Source organism: Letharia columbiana (assembly GCF_014066305.1).
Source record: "Letharia columbiana isolate WasteWater2 chromosome Unknown Sc0000045_s0, whole genome shotgun sequence".
Lineage (NCBI taxonomy): Eukaryota > Fungi > Ascomycota > Lecanoromycetes > Lecanorales > Parmeliaceae > Letharia > Letharia columbiana.
The window spans coordinates 114,559-127,491 of record NW_023501089.1 but is presented as its reverse complement, the minus strand read 5'-3'; the positions used below and the strand labels follow the sequence as shown (position 1 = coordinate 127,491).

The following is a 12,933-nucleotide window of genomic DNA, read 5'->3' as shown; positions in this document are numbered from 1 at the left end:
TAAGCCAATCTTCCCTGCATTTTGGGTCTGCTCGTACTCATAGTGAGCTGTTATTGTGTTAATGGTCGAGAGGGTCACGGTCATGGGATGATGAGAAGGGCATTCTGGTCCAATAGATGGATTTCTATGTCTCAACCGGCCCACAGCAGATCAGTATGGTGGCCTGATAGGTTCTGAGTACCATCATCCCGCTCCTGCTTGATTGGCTTTGATCGCCCAAGATGCGCAGTGAGCTTGACCATGTCGCAATTTCCAAGGAGGGGATTTCTGCAGATGCTTTGATCAGATACAAGAGCCGATAGGCTCGGCACTGGGCAGGTCTTCGTGTGTTGGAGGAGTCCATATCTCGCGCAGTCCCATCTCAAGACGACCGACCAGTAATTGAGGCGGGAAGCATACTATCAGATGACAGCGGAAACGAAGAAACTATCTTTAACACATTTCGGTTCCAGCCGAAGGTTGTGCAGCTCATTTCACGTTGCATCGTGTGAATGTGTTAATGTTCAAACACTAGAGAGCCTCTTGGCCAGCTGATCCTAGGGCGTAAGCGGTTATAGGGTACCATGATTCGGATCTGGGCTGAACACCCTAACACGTGATTGCGGCTCCTTAGAGAAAATTGGGCGACGACGGCCTCCGTTACTGGTCCTTTTCATGAGTCGTTCACTACACGGAGAAAAGTATCATTTACTGCGTGATGTGACTTATCATAAGCCGAGCAGGCAGCTTCCTTCATAAAGATTGCATTGTTATCAGGGGAAGTGGGGCTGCTTGGTATCACAGAAGATCTCCAAGCTCTGATGACGAAGCCGTGCGACATAGACTTGCTTAGGAGCAACACTACGCTTCGGCTGAAGAGTTTGGCCTTCCGATACTCTCTGTCTGGTCTTTCCGGAACGTGCGCGGAAATAAGTATGGAAGCCACAGTCATGATGAACAGCCGACCTTGAACTGTCTGATCCAACGCCTTGTAAGATATCTGAACGCCGTATCTACAGCTAATGTTCAAACGACCTTCGCCAAATCTCCAATTGCTCGGTTCTCGCACTGAGGCACACTCACAGTATCGATTTGCCGTTGCTGAGACGAAGCAAAGTAGCTCGAAGCGACATTGAAGGTTACAGATACTCGGCATCTAGCTCAATTCACCAAAACAGATGACGCGCCCTCTGAGTACACTCTACCTTTACTGATATCTGCAACGATCAAGCGCCAAGCTGATTACCTACACCGAGCCGTTTGACAGACACGGAATATCTCACATGGCCACACATTGAGAAGGGACGCAAGACTCTGTCTACCGCTCGCTCTGGATCTCAAATTGAAGCAGCATCATGCCTCCTACCTTCAGACATTACACCCAACATCCTACCAAACACTCGTCACACCTCCCTCGTCATCCCTGAACCTGCGCTATCCTGGGGGGCTGCGCAGGGCAAGTTTACTGGACAACACCCTATCTTGACAAGCACCCCAACAAGTCCTTCTACCTCAATAACTTTTTTATCACATTCGCGTCATATGGTGCTTGACGGATCAGGATACCTTCAGAACAGATCCAAAGGGACATAGTCCGGAGGCGAGCATACTACAGCCGCGTGAGCTATGGTGATGGGCGAGTGAATGAACAGAGAGATATCCTCAGGGAGTGGGTGGCGAATAGAGGCATGGTGATGTGTCCTACACTCATTCGTTCAAATAAACATGGTGATACGCTGAGCACTAGCAACAACCTACATTGTACACCTGCGGGAACTCCACTCACATACAGCGATCCCACGAAGTAAGATCTGGAGAAGCTGGCGAACAAGAAATGTCTAAATGGTGAGCAGCACCAAAGAGCCAAAGTAAGTGGTTGCTGGGCGCCAGAAATTGCGAGGCTGACGGCAAAGTTGAGAAGATTTATTTAGGGTCCTATCCTTCGATATTGGACTTTAGCAGACTGATGATCAACTTTCCTCCGAGGTCTGTGAGGAAATTATAGGGCGATAATAGTACAAGAAGTCTGGACCAGGGACCTCTATGGTAATCGAAGTTTGTCATGATTATTGGGCATGCAGCCGAGGAAACCCAAGCTCCGGGATTATACAATTGGTTGCAGCAGGATGCTGCGGCAGTATCGAGAGTGTCAGATGGGGCAGACCTGTCGCGGCGTCTACCAACCATTTTCGGATAACGAATGGCATGGAGGGCATGTTTGAAGGCAATTTTATAGATTTGAGGGCGAGGCCTTCTCTGGCTGCTCTTGTAGGGATCAATGTGTGTTGAGACAGCGCACGCAGGTGTTTGATATACAATTGACATGCAAACGCGCAAGAGCGGCATCGATTCCAGATTACCGAGGTGGGAGTTGAGTGTCAAAGGGCATGGAGGATTTGAGCCAGATGTTTTAGATGTGGTATAGAGCTCAGCAAGTTGCTACCGATTCTCTCGAACGAGTTTTAACCACGTTCCACGGATAGTGCATGAGAAAAGCAAGATCTGACAGGCTCATCAAGATCTGGAGAAGCTAGTAGCCCTACAAGGCTGGGGTCGCGACGCCAAAAGTCGCCCCCAATTGCTGTGTCGCGATGTACATCTTTCTGCAATGTCATAGCGTACCGTTCTCTGCGTCAATGCTGCTCCACCAATGATCAAGAATGATCTGTAACTCTTGACCAAGCTCTCCGGCTGTGGCCGCCAATTACACGTTTTTCCTTCAACACACTATACGAAACCTCAAAAAGATGTTGGAGAGAATTCGCCCCTCGGTATGTTATATTTCGACGCTTTTCAGGGGGCCTCGGGGCTTGGGCAATGTCGGGTATGACAAGGCCTGTACGGAGTATGCGGTAGGCCCACTGACTGACCCACTTTTCAAGTGGTCCCGGGATATTGTGAGTAAATCTCTGAGGAATCAGTCTCCGAGCAGGAACGATGGCCGTCCGAATCAGCATGCTACGTGCAATGGCCATTGTTAGTGCTACCGGTTTGTTACTTTCTTCCCATGACTACTCAGATTGTTCAAGCAACATCAAAACGGTACTGACGTATGATGTAACGCAGTGTAGGTCTCCTTTGCCCCTGGCAAGAAAAGTGTCACAAACTCATTAAATGTAGGCCGTAGGCGGTATGACGACCGCCGTTCTTGGCGCGGGAGGTAGGTCTATCATTCGGGTGAATTTCCTCTCGTACTAAAATCCATTCATTCTTCGGCACAAAAGGCCTTCCCTTTATCATCAGCGCCGCTCTCGCTCTTGGTGGCGGCATGGCGGTGTACTATGGTTCATGCCTCAATCAAGCACTGCTAGCACTAGATAATTATCCCAGTCTCATGCTCCTACATTTAGGTGGGAAATATCCAACGCATAGGTGGAACATGGGCCGCGTGAGGGCTCTTTTAGACGGAAGGGATCATGGGTGGATTAGGAAGAGTATGCTTGTCACTGCCTGGCAGAGTGCTGGGCCGGGGTTAGATGTGAGTAGCCTGTATCGTAGAAGCTGGGTCGAGCAGCTGGCTGATTCTCTTGCAGGAGGTCCACGCTCAGAAAGAGAATGCGATTGTAGCGGGTATTGTTCAGCAGACAACCCGCAAGTCTGGGGTAGAAGAAAATGATTTGATCTGATTGCTCAGCATTTGTACCCTCTCATCAATCGTGAGGGATAAACACGAAACAGAAGCGCATATTTCGCATATCGCTTGCGTTTCGACATAGTTCAATTGTCCATCCGCTATCTCGACCTTCAAAACATCCGCCAGACGAAGATGAGATTCTGCAGACTCCTATTCTCCAGCTGGAATGTCAGTGGAAGCCTCGCTTGTCATGAAGATATCGTTTCTTTGTTTCCTCGCCCTGTCTACTCTATCATTCAGCCGAGCTCTAACAGCCGCAACTGCTCTCACCCCAGGCAGTGATTCCTCCACTCCCATCGCTCCAACGGCTGGAATGAGCAATTCTACGCTCGGCATCCCTATACCACCGCAAAGCTTTGGCCTGACGTACGAGATAGGAGGGCCCAAGCTTCGCATAACGTCATGTCTAGTGAACACCGTAGCCGCGCTAAAGGAACTAGCACTTAGAGACTGGGACGACAAGATTATTGACGGGACAGAATACAAGCTTGACGACTATCCAGAAGTAAGGATTATTATCACAACTCCGAAGCGCAAACGCAACGTACAAGTGCGCTTCGTGTTGTGGGCTGCCTGCCTAGGAGTCTACGACATGATTTCGAAGAAGAAGTTCGAGTTTGCGCAATTTGAGATGTCGTGGGAGAGACAAGTGCTTGGATGGGTGCAAGTCGTCAACCATCCAACCAGTGCAAGCTTAACAACAGAAGAAGGGCAGGTCAACGGGACTCTAGATGTGGGGAATATATCAGCGACTTTGCTAAGTACGGACCGCACAATCGGACTAGAGCCCATCAGCATCACGGATGTCGTCACCATGGACAACGCAAATGATCCAGCCGAAGCGCGCCTGAATGTGACCATCACTCCTTACGGCGACACCCTCGGCGTCTACGACGTCTTCGTCCCGATCATGAGTGGATTGACCGACATGGCGCAGTTCCCCAGCACTCACCAGGTTGCTGGTTTGATCATAGGTCTCGAAGGCTTCAAAGGTTTCATCTGCATTGTGCCTGCAATACCCTTGCGTACTAGCCCACCATTCATGGAGTATGCGTGGCTGATTAGAGCGATTGCACGGATTCCGACCTACATGCTGGAGAAGGGTCGCTTCGGCGAGGTCAATATTAGAATTGAGGTTGATGGAGTAGGTGTGGGCTTCGGCAGGCTAAGTACGAGGCCAGACTGCGATCCTGATGCAATTCTCCCGGCATCAGTCTCTGTATCAGAGAGCTAAAGAGCTATGGATTTATGAGGATGAGAACAAGGGTAATCGACACCTTCCTAGGTAACCACGTACATGAGTGCGAGCAGATGATGAGGAGTCAAAGCTGATACATGGTATTGTGAGTCGTAGGAACCCCATTATAGATCAGGCATCCTTCTCCAAGAGTTTTGACTCCGTGGTCGTCAGCCATTGATCTAACGAAACGCCAGTAGTTTTGTACCGCAGTACACAATTCAATTGCCCGTCTTATTTCGTTAGGCATTGCTCAGTACTTGCCACAGCGCTATTACTGTCAATCTCGTTTGCCGCCCACGTGAGCGGTCAATCGCGTTCCAAACCTGCTTCATTGCCAGCGAAGTACAGGTACCATTGTTATCAAGTTCTTGCTGGGAGAATGGCAGGAAATCTCATATGTTTGACTCCTTTAGTGGGACGATTTCACAATGTTACCATATACATATATAACAATGGTTGGCGTTCGTGGCTTCTGGTGATAGTCAAGCCCACTCGTAGTCTGGGCTTGGCCTCTTAGCTAATTCGTTTCTCTCTTTTGCTTCATTATTCACTCATATTCTCGCAAAATTATTTTCGACCTTCACAGACTCACATCGTGCTCCGCAAACTTTAATACCTTAACTCGTCACTTCCTTGTATCACTTTCAGAGTCTATCTTCTCACTGCTCCTGCAAAATAACGTTCACTCATCAACATCATCTATTTCGAATATTTCTCTACCCCTAGGCTTCCGTAAACCTTGAAAGAAAGTGAGCATGTTCCGAACTCCTTACTACGAAGGATGGGAGGAGGATATCATCTGGCAGTTAGCGGAGCTCTTCGAGTCTGCGATTGGAGCTCCAAAGATCCTCGACGCCCGGCGAGCTCTTGCAAGTTACCCACCTGTCCAGATCATCTACGCGACGCCTCGATTCTCCCAGTGCCGAGACCTCGTGGACTGGAACAGCGTGCGTCCAGAGCTGGTATGTACTTCTGGACATCAGAGCTGCTTGTGTGGAGATCTGGACTACATCCGAGCTAATGCATACCTTAGATGCACCTCTTTGAGAACCACGGAGATGTTTACCTCGAGTTCGGTGGGCACGACGAGTATCGAAACATCTGGTTCCATTGCTTGAGGGTAAGTACGCCCTTCTGCTATGGCTTGGTATTCATGGCTCACGTAAAGCAGAAGCATAACGTGATCCGTGGCGGCAGGGTTCAGAAACAGTTGGCAGCCATATTTCTCGTCACTGGGTCTTCACAGGTATGCTTGCCACTTCATGATGCGAAACAGAGACTGACGTCGAGGCAAGCCAAGAAGCAGGCTGTAAAGTCTATGGCAGATGGGTATGGAATAAGGCAATCGCGTCTAGTATTTGGAATGCTTTGCGAAATCAGAATCGGAATGAGGACGGGCAAACGCAATCCATTGTAGAGGCGGAAGTTATCAGATAGTCAAACCAGGACACAGTTGCTAGATTACACGAATTATGGGGTTCAATGCAATCAAATTATACGCCAGACAGATCCAGTGCAGAGGACGGGTCTGAAAATGGGTCCTAGTTGAATCAGTCAACAATATAGGTCTATCAGAAGAACGCTGATGTCTATCGCATTGAAGGCCCAATCTGGTTGTTAGCAAGTTAGCAACGCATCAACGTAACGTAGTGGTAACGGCAGCGCCCACTGCGTTACGCAGTGGAAAAGGTGAGGCCAATCTCAGAATACTGCGGTGCAACGAGACAAACCCTTTTCATGCGAGCTCGCAAGAAACGAATGGCTCAGATGGATGAGTGCCGTGCAAAGACTTTGTATTATAGGAACGCATACCTGTTGTCCATCGATCGCATCGACCTAGCAATGAACGCTGGAGTTGTTGATACGGTTCAGGAATGCTCTGGGAAGCTCACGACAAACGGGGACGTTCAAAGCAGAACAGAAATCACTTATTATGGTAGGTTTCTCCACATCTGTCCTTGTAGAAAGGCTCAATACGAAAGGTTGAATGGTCACTAGACAATCAGCTTTTCGTAGAATGGTACGAAGTTTTGTCATCCACGGGTTTGATCCTCGAATCATTGACATCAAGCTCTTGCTAACAAAATCCTCACTCTGCTCGAACGAAGCCTTCGCTCTTCAGCTCGAATCGTGTACTAATATCACCAGTTTTAAGCTGGATGAGGCCACAGTCAGGTCATGGACTCGGAAGATTGGTAGTGCTGATAAGACGACTACTCTTTGTCCTCTTTTTCCGTCTTCTCATCCTATTTTTTTCAAGTTGACAAGCACCGCGCTCTGTTGTGGATGAAACTCGAGGTGCATGGCGTTCTCGTCTTCACACCACACTGCACTGCCCAAAGTCTGCTCTAACACGCCTGCAGCCTACTCGTACCCTGAAATATCATCCTCATGAATCTCACAGTGCATGTCTAGGTACATATCACGGTCCCGATCCGGCTATGATTGATCCGTGAAGGTCGTCATCATTGTGGGCGTCCGGGTCAGCGCTCACAGCGATCGCCAACGTCACCTTCTGCAAGGAGACGAGGGTTGTGATGGCCGTAAAAATATCAGTTTCGTAATCGAAAGCAGGTCCAAAGTCAAGGCGAATCCTGCATGTCTTCAGATTGTTCATGGAGGCGCGAAAGCGCGGCAGCCATGTGTTCAAATAACCGATACAAGAAGTATCGTGGTATTTGACGGTTTGTACCCGGAGCTCAAGATTTTGTATGATACTCCAAGGCACTCGGCTCGGACAGATGTCAAATGGCAAGTAGCAGTTGAATGCGAGACGGCAAACAGCATGTTCGCAGGACTTGTCGAACGCTTCCTTGTTAATGGCTCCAGAGGTGCGGAGGACGGCCAATTGGCCTCGCTCTATGAGGAAGCGGTAGATTTTGAGTCGTAGTTCGGTAGGTATGACGATGAGCGTGCCGAATGGTGTAGGTGTAGGGAAACTTCGAACCTACGGTTGATACATCTCGTTGCCATGTTCTCCTCCAGCAGTGGAAGCTGATGTCGCCACATGAAGCATTGAACTCGCAGAGGATGAAGACGTTCTAATTTGTTTAGCGTTGGGACTGGTGTGAAGCATTCAAGGAAGATGGCATGTCGGAAGTATCCGGAAAGGGGATGCTATTACTCAAGTGTTGATAGATTCGTGTTGGGAGTGAATTTTCAAGCGAGACATATCCTACATGCACGTAACGCATGACGATGCTGCATGCCCCCTTCATGCATGAAAGGGGAAAAGTTCGGGTAATATCTCATGCTGGCGACTTTGATACGAAAGTGCGGCTAATAGATTGTAATCGTACGCTGCTTGCACGCAACTGTCAGCAGAGACAGAGAAGCAAATCCCCTGCAATCATTGCCGGGAAGCAAAAAGCGAAAAGTATATGATCCATCTCCAAAGTACTCCGAGAACACGCAATGTTAGTCCTTTTGTAAACGCGTTTCCACTACTGCGCCCGTTCTGCTTCCTCCTTCTTCGCTCTCCTCTTCTCCCTCCTCCTTCGAAGCCTCTCTTCTCGGTGGCTATCAGTTTCATTGGCCAGATACTTTCGATACTCGGCTTTTCGGTGGCCTTCTGGCTGCCTTGCCCGCCATTGGTGCTGATACGCAGCCAAGTATTCTCTTCTCTCCTGTCGCTGGCTGTCAGCCCCACCGGCTTGATATTTCTTGTGAGCCGGATTCTTTTTCGACTTGCGGATAGATGCAGCAGGCTTGTCGGTACCGGGAGCACTGATTTTGGCCAAGGTCAAAGCAGCCTCGATATCGTCCATAGTCAGATTGATGCCCGCTTGGGTATTGATTAAGGATAGGACGGCTTTCAGGTCTTCCTCACTTAGAGACTCGATGGCGTCAGCGGTAGCTGCGGTAAACGAAGTAGCAGTCATACCGTTGGGTTTTACTGAGTCGTAAGGAGCCTCTCTTTGGTGTCGTAGCTCTGCTGTAGTGGCTGGTAGGTTTTAGTACTATCGTGGGTTGGAAAAATCAGAGAACGTCAGAGAACGTAAAACAGGAGGAGCTTTTGGTGCAATTTGGAAGATCCGGGAGTGTATAGTCGATAGGAACCAACCACTGTTGACGCAGGGTTCTTATTCATTTCTCTGGACGCAACAATGAACCCGAAGACGCGAGAATTTCACGCACAATGAACCCAGACTTTGCCAGTGTTCGCAAAAGTGTTACACATGGGAGACCATACTGTGTCTGGCCCTCTGTGGGCTAGCATCCCTTTCAGAACTCAATGCATTGTGTCTCAAGATTGGGCTTGTTTGTGTAATCGATGACTAGGGGTGCTCCTACCAGGTTGCGATGCTAAGATGGGCAACCGGCTCGTCAGGTGGATGAATTCTGAGTGTATTTGGTAAATGTTACGATTGAGAGATGGATGAAATGCGGGAGAGCGAAGTTTGAGGTCTCTTCCAAAGGCATGCTAACCACGCTTTCCACTTTCGCGACGCCCGTATGTTGTATTGACGTCTTACTCGCTTTGAGGCCTAGTCTTAGCGACTTCCGAGATTTCTTCTGTCCGTAGTAAGATGAGGTCGTTCCCACGTCTCATTTCCACCCCAAACTGAGGAAGTTCCTAATCCTCATGAGTCGCGGAGCCCATCTATGTGGAAGAGGATTTTTCCCGTGTATTTGATTTCTCAAGCTTCAACCCCTTTAGAGTGTTCTTCCTATCTCTCAGGTACAAACTCCAGTTTTGGTCGCTGGACTCCCAAATCTCCATTTCGCCCCGCCGCTTTTCCAACAGCCGTTTGTTCCCTTCAAGCGCTGTGTCAGCGCGCTCAACCATAATCCGAAGCTGGTGGGCTTTGCGCTCTTTTCGTTTCTTTTCTTCCTCCTCAGTCATCACAGACTTCTTGATGCACCCCTCCAGGTCTGACCACTTCTGTGTGTAGTCCATTGCTGCGACCGAGTGATTGGCGATACCCGAAATATTATGTCAGGCAGGCGTTGATTGCAGATGGATCGGATGTTGAGAGTATGTTGCAGTAAAAATGGCTCGGGCATGGATTATACGTATCCTTTGCTGTGCAACAAAGAGCGAGAATGTGCGAGACTGCGCACAATGACCCAGGGCCTTGGTCATTGTTCTAATTGTTGCCCATAGTTGGGAACCCTTTGTCTAGTCGTCCGTGAAGAGGTTATTGTTACTCTGAGATCAATGCCTTTGTGTCCTGAGATTGGGTGTCTTGTCGTAGAAGGCAGATGTCGTCTGGTTATTGCAGATGAGTTGATTGTCTTCCGGATTTTCAACACGTGCGAGCCCCAGACAAATACGGCGATGTACTCCATATTCACCGACCGTGAAGAATTCGGGTCTTTCACGTTCGCATAAGTCCCGAGCCCCTAACGGAGTATGGTGTCTTGACTAGAGCCGTTGGCGTGGGGAATTCAAAGAACGTTTGAAGCTTTAGCGGTGGTACTCGAGTTGAGTGCTTCATCCGAGACGAAAATGCCGTCTATGCGATTGCGACCTGGCACATCTGGTGATGGCTTTACCATTAGCGCAGCAGGAGTACCTACACTGTAGGTAAGATTGCAACATAGTAACAGCAGAGCAGGATAATCATAAAGTCTGCTTACGACGTTACAAGTATCTTCATATTCTAGAAACCCAATCAGACTCATCTGATTAATATGAGGTGAAAGAGCTCATTCTGTCGCGATTTGCCCCGTTGTTCTTCTGTACAAAAGGATAAGAAACATCCATTATGATCCCGTACGTTACCGGACAAACTCATGCAACGCTCATGAAAGCTTGATAGAAGGCGAACTGTACCCAATCTCTAGTTCACCTTCGGTAGCCACCACTTTGTTGATCGAGTACAGCTCGAGCCATCCTCTCGCAGTACTTGAAAGTTCCGTGATTTCCATGGTCATCTCCTCGAATTTTCGCTTCGTCCTGGCAATGTCGCTTTTATAGCCAGAGAACTGCTTTTCACTGCTCGTACGACGCGAGGCGACGTCGTAATGTTGCCTCAAGATCCCGTTATCCCATCGGTCCTTACGTTCCACCACCGTAGCGTTTTAGTCCTCACCATCCTCATCATACCGGCCGGCGTAGGAACTCTGCGCTCATCATCGTCGATCTCCTCGAGATCTTTCTGATCTGTGAGGAATTCTGGGAACCTTGAACTCTCCCATTCCGGTACTACATGGATCGTCTCCCAATCTATGATACCTGTGATTTCGTAAGTGTCGGGATTAACTGAGATCTTTGCGAGGCTCAGATTGTGATGATAGAGAACGTAGGGAGAAACGTTTTCGGCAGCTGGGAAGACCCAAGGTAGCACGTCTCGATAGTCGCTAGATAACTTTTCTATCTCCGGAGCTTCTCCATCGCAGTCACTGCCCCAGTCGTCATCACCGAAATCTGCGTGATTCGTCGATGCCTTAACCAAGGGACCAGTCTTCATCCAGCTCATTTGAAGCCACTGCCATCCACTCACGTGAAGCTCTGAATGGCCTTCATTTCCCAGGCAAGTACCGGTGACAATAGAGAAAGAAGAGTGGGTCAAGCAGCGGGCCAACGATATAGCGATCCTGTTCGCACCATTCACCTGTCGTGGAGTCTTCTGACTTCTCAGCAAAGATCTTCGTTTGGGTGTGATCAACATCGTTTGCCGATGTAGTGCTCAGAGTTCCCATGTCTAGTTCCAGAGGAGAATGTTGCTTTTGTGCGACTACGTCGGCTAGCTCCACAACTATGCCTTCGCTAGCTAGTCGCTCATGCTAATCACCGTCTTTTTCATGGTTGCTTCTTGAGGCATTCAATAGGCTATCGATCGAAAGACTATGGGCTAGTGAGGCAGCTTTAGACTGCTTTTCAGGATCTGGATGTCTTTTACGACCCTTGAAGTAGAGGTTGCCGACGCGGTCGAATTTGTAATCTCGCAACTGCCCTAGGAGCGCTGCGAGCGCGGTGACAATCTCGAGTTTACAACTTCTATCTTTTCCAGAAGTATCCACTCGAACCCCAAGTCGATTGCCGCCGATGAATCCCAAGAAATGACACGGGGAACGGGATTGCTCATATTTTTCATAAGGTAAGACAGGACCTCTGCTTCACTCTCGACCCTGTAGTGCGGTACGAGAGGCAGAGACACGCAGAGCAGATGACTCGTAGAATATCCAGAATACAGTATAGCCGGCCTTGTTGAAGCCACCTTGAGCAAAGATTTGACCCTCAAGCCCGTCGAGGTTCAGAGTGTCTAGCAGTTCGGAAGCAAGGTGTTTAACTGCGAGCGACTTGATGATGATGATGGTATCTGGTTCTGTGAGCCAGAGGGCGCTTCGATTGTAGTAGCCGCCAGTCCATTTCAAGGAGTTCGGTCGCGGTGACAAAGCTGGAGTGTACCAGTGTAAAAATAAAGGATGTGTTAGTTGAAGTGAAGCCTGAAGGTGATGGCTTTGAGATTACAGATTTAGTCTTTGGGGGTATTCGGCTTTTAAGTACCGGGAACTTGTGAAGCAACGCGGTATGAGGTGGATGCTTCAACGGAGTGTTGCGCCATGTTGACATGTGATTTTGTTCCTTCCGTGTGTTGCGTTTACGTTGTTTGTCAACTTGTTATCAGCGTTGGTCCCAGTTCTGGATTCTGGCTTGGCGGTAGGATAATATAGCAAACGTCGTGCATAAAGGGCGAAACCCTTTGATGAGACTATGGAAGTCCTGAGCAGCGCCCCAAAAACGTGATGGTTTTCGCCAAATTCCCCTCAAAACTGTCATACATCTACGGCAAAAGCCCTCTATAGATTTACAGAAGCCCCACAGTTCGGACGCAGTATCATAAAAAAGCGATAGCGATAATTTCCACGGACCCTTCCTGAAAACTCGTTATTCGATCTGTAAGGAATTTTCTTGGTACGTTTAATCTTACCTATTCAATATCCTCCAACAAAAAGAATCATCTCGTTTGAATTGATATCCATACGAAAATAATGCGCAAATGAAAAGAAAGAGAGGAATCTCCTATTGTGAATTGAGAGTCTCTCCATGCATGACTTTGCCACTTTCTCTTCCCTGATTATCACATGCAGAATGACAGAGCCTGGAAATACAAGATCATCGGGGCAGAAT

At 48.7% G+C, this 12,933-nt stretch overlaps 6 protein-coding genes across 6 annotated transcripts; 3 read left to right on the top strand and 3 right to left on the bottom strand.

The window, feature by feature from the left end:
- Positions 1 to 3,111: 3,111 nt before the first annotated feature.
- Positions 3,112 to 3,605, top strand: HO173_010028 (uncharacterized protein; the record flags this gene model as incomplete). Its single annotated transcript, XM_037311914.1, has 3 exons — positions 3,112 to 3,139; positions 3,330 to 3,457; positions 3,513 to 3,605. 3 exons carry the CDS (start codon positions 3,112 to 3,114, stop codon positions 3,603 to 3,605), a joined length of 249 nt encoding a protein of 82 aa, XP_037161158.1.
- A 198-nt stretch (positions 3,606 to 3,803) lies between these two features.
- HO173_010027 (uncharacterized protein) lies at positions 3,804 to 4,847 on the top strand (the record flags this gene model as incomplete). Its single annotated transcript, XM_037311913.1, has 1 exon — positions 3,804 to 4,847. One exon carries the CDS (start codon positions 3,804 to 3,806, stop codon positions 4,845 to 4,847), a length of 1,044 nt encoding a protein of 347 aa, XP_037161157.1.
- A 761-nt stretch (positions 4,848 to 5,608) lies between these two features.
- On the top strand, positions 5,609 to 7,743 carry HO173_010026 (uncharacterized protein; the record flags this gene model as incomplete). The annotated part of the gene is made up of 4 exons (XM_037311912.1): positions 5,609 to 5,815; positions 5,887 to 5,973; positions 6,025 to 6,099; positions 7,312 to 7,743. The coding sequence occupies 4 exons, from the start codon at positions 5,609 to 5,611 to the stop codon at positions 7,741 to 7,743; spliced, it is 801 nt and encodes a 266-aa protein (XP_037161156.1).
- A 553-nt stretch (positions 7,744 to 8,296) lies between these two features.
- Positions 8,297 to 9,753, bottom strand: HO173_010025 (uncharacterized protein; the record flags this gene model as incomplete). Its single annotated transcript, XM_037311911.1, has 2 exons — positions 8,297 to 8,796; positions 9,543 to 9,753. 2 exons carry the CDS (start codon positions 9,751 to 9,753, stop codon positions 8,297 to 8,299), a joined length of 711 nt encoding a protein of 236 aa, XP_037161155.1.
- An 848-nt stretch (positions 9,754 to 10,601) lies between these two features.
- On the bottom strand, positions 10,602 to 11,470 carry HO173_010024 (uncharacterized protein; the record flags this gene model as incomplete). Its single annotated transcript, XM_037311910.1, has 2 exons — positions 10,602 to 10,856; positions 10,922 to 11,470. 2 exons carry the CDS (start codon positions 11,468 to 11,470, stop codon positions 10,602 to 10,604), a joined length of 804 nt encoding a protein of 267 aa, XP_037161154.1.
- A 448-nt stretch (positions 11,471 to 11,918) lies between these two features.
- HO173_010023 (uncharacterized protein) lies at positions 11,919 to 12,367 on the bottom strand (the record flags this gene model as incomplete). The annotated part of the gene is made up of 2 exons (XM_037311909.1): positions 11,919 to 12,199; positions 12,310 to 12,367. 2 exons carry the CDS (start codon positions 12,365 to 12,367, stop codon positions 11,919 to 11,921), a joined length of 339 nt encoding a protein of 112 aa, XP_037161153.1.
- Between the last annotated feature and the right edge of the window lie 566 nt (positions 12,368 to 12,933).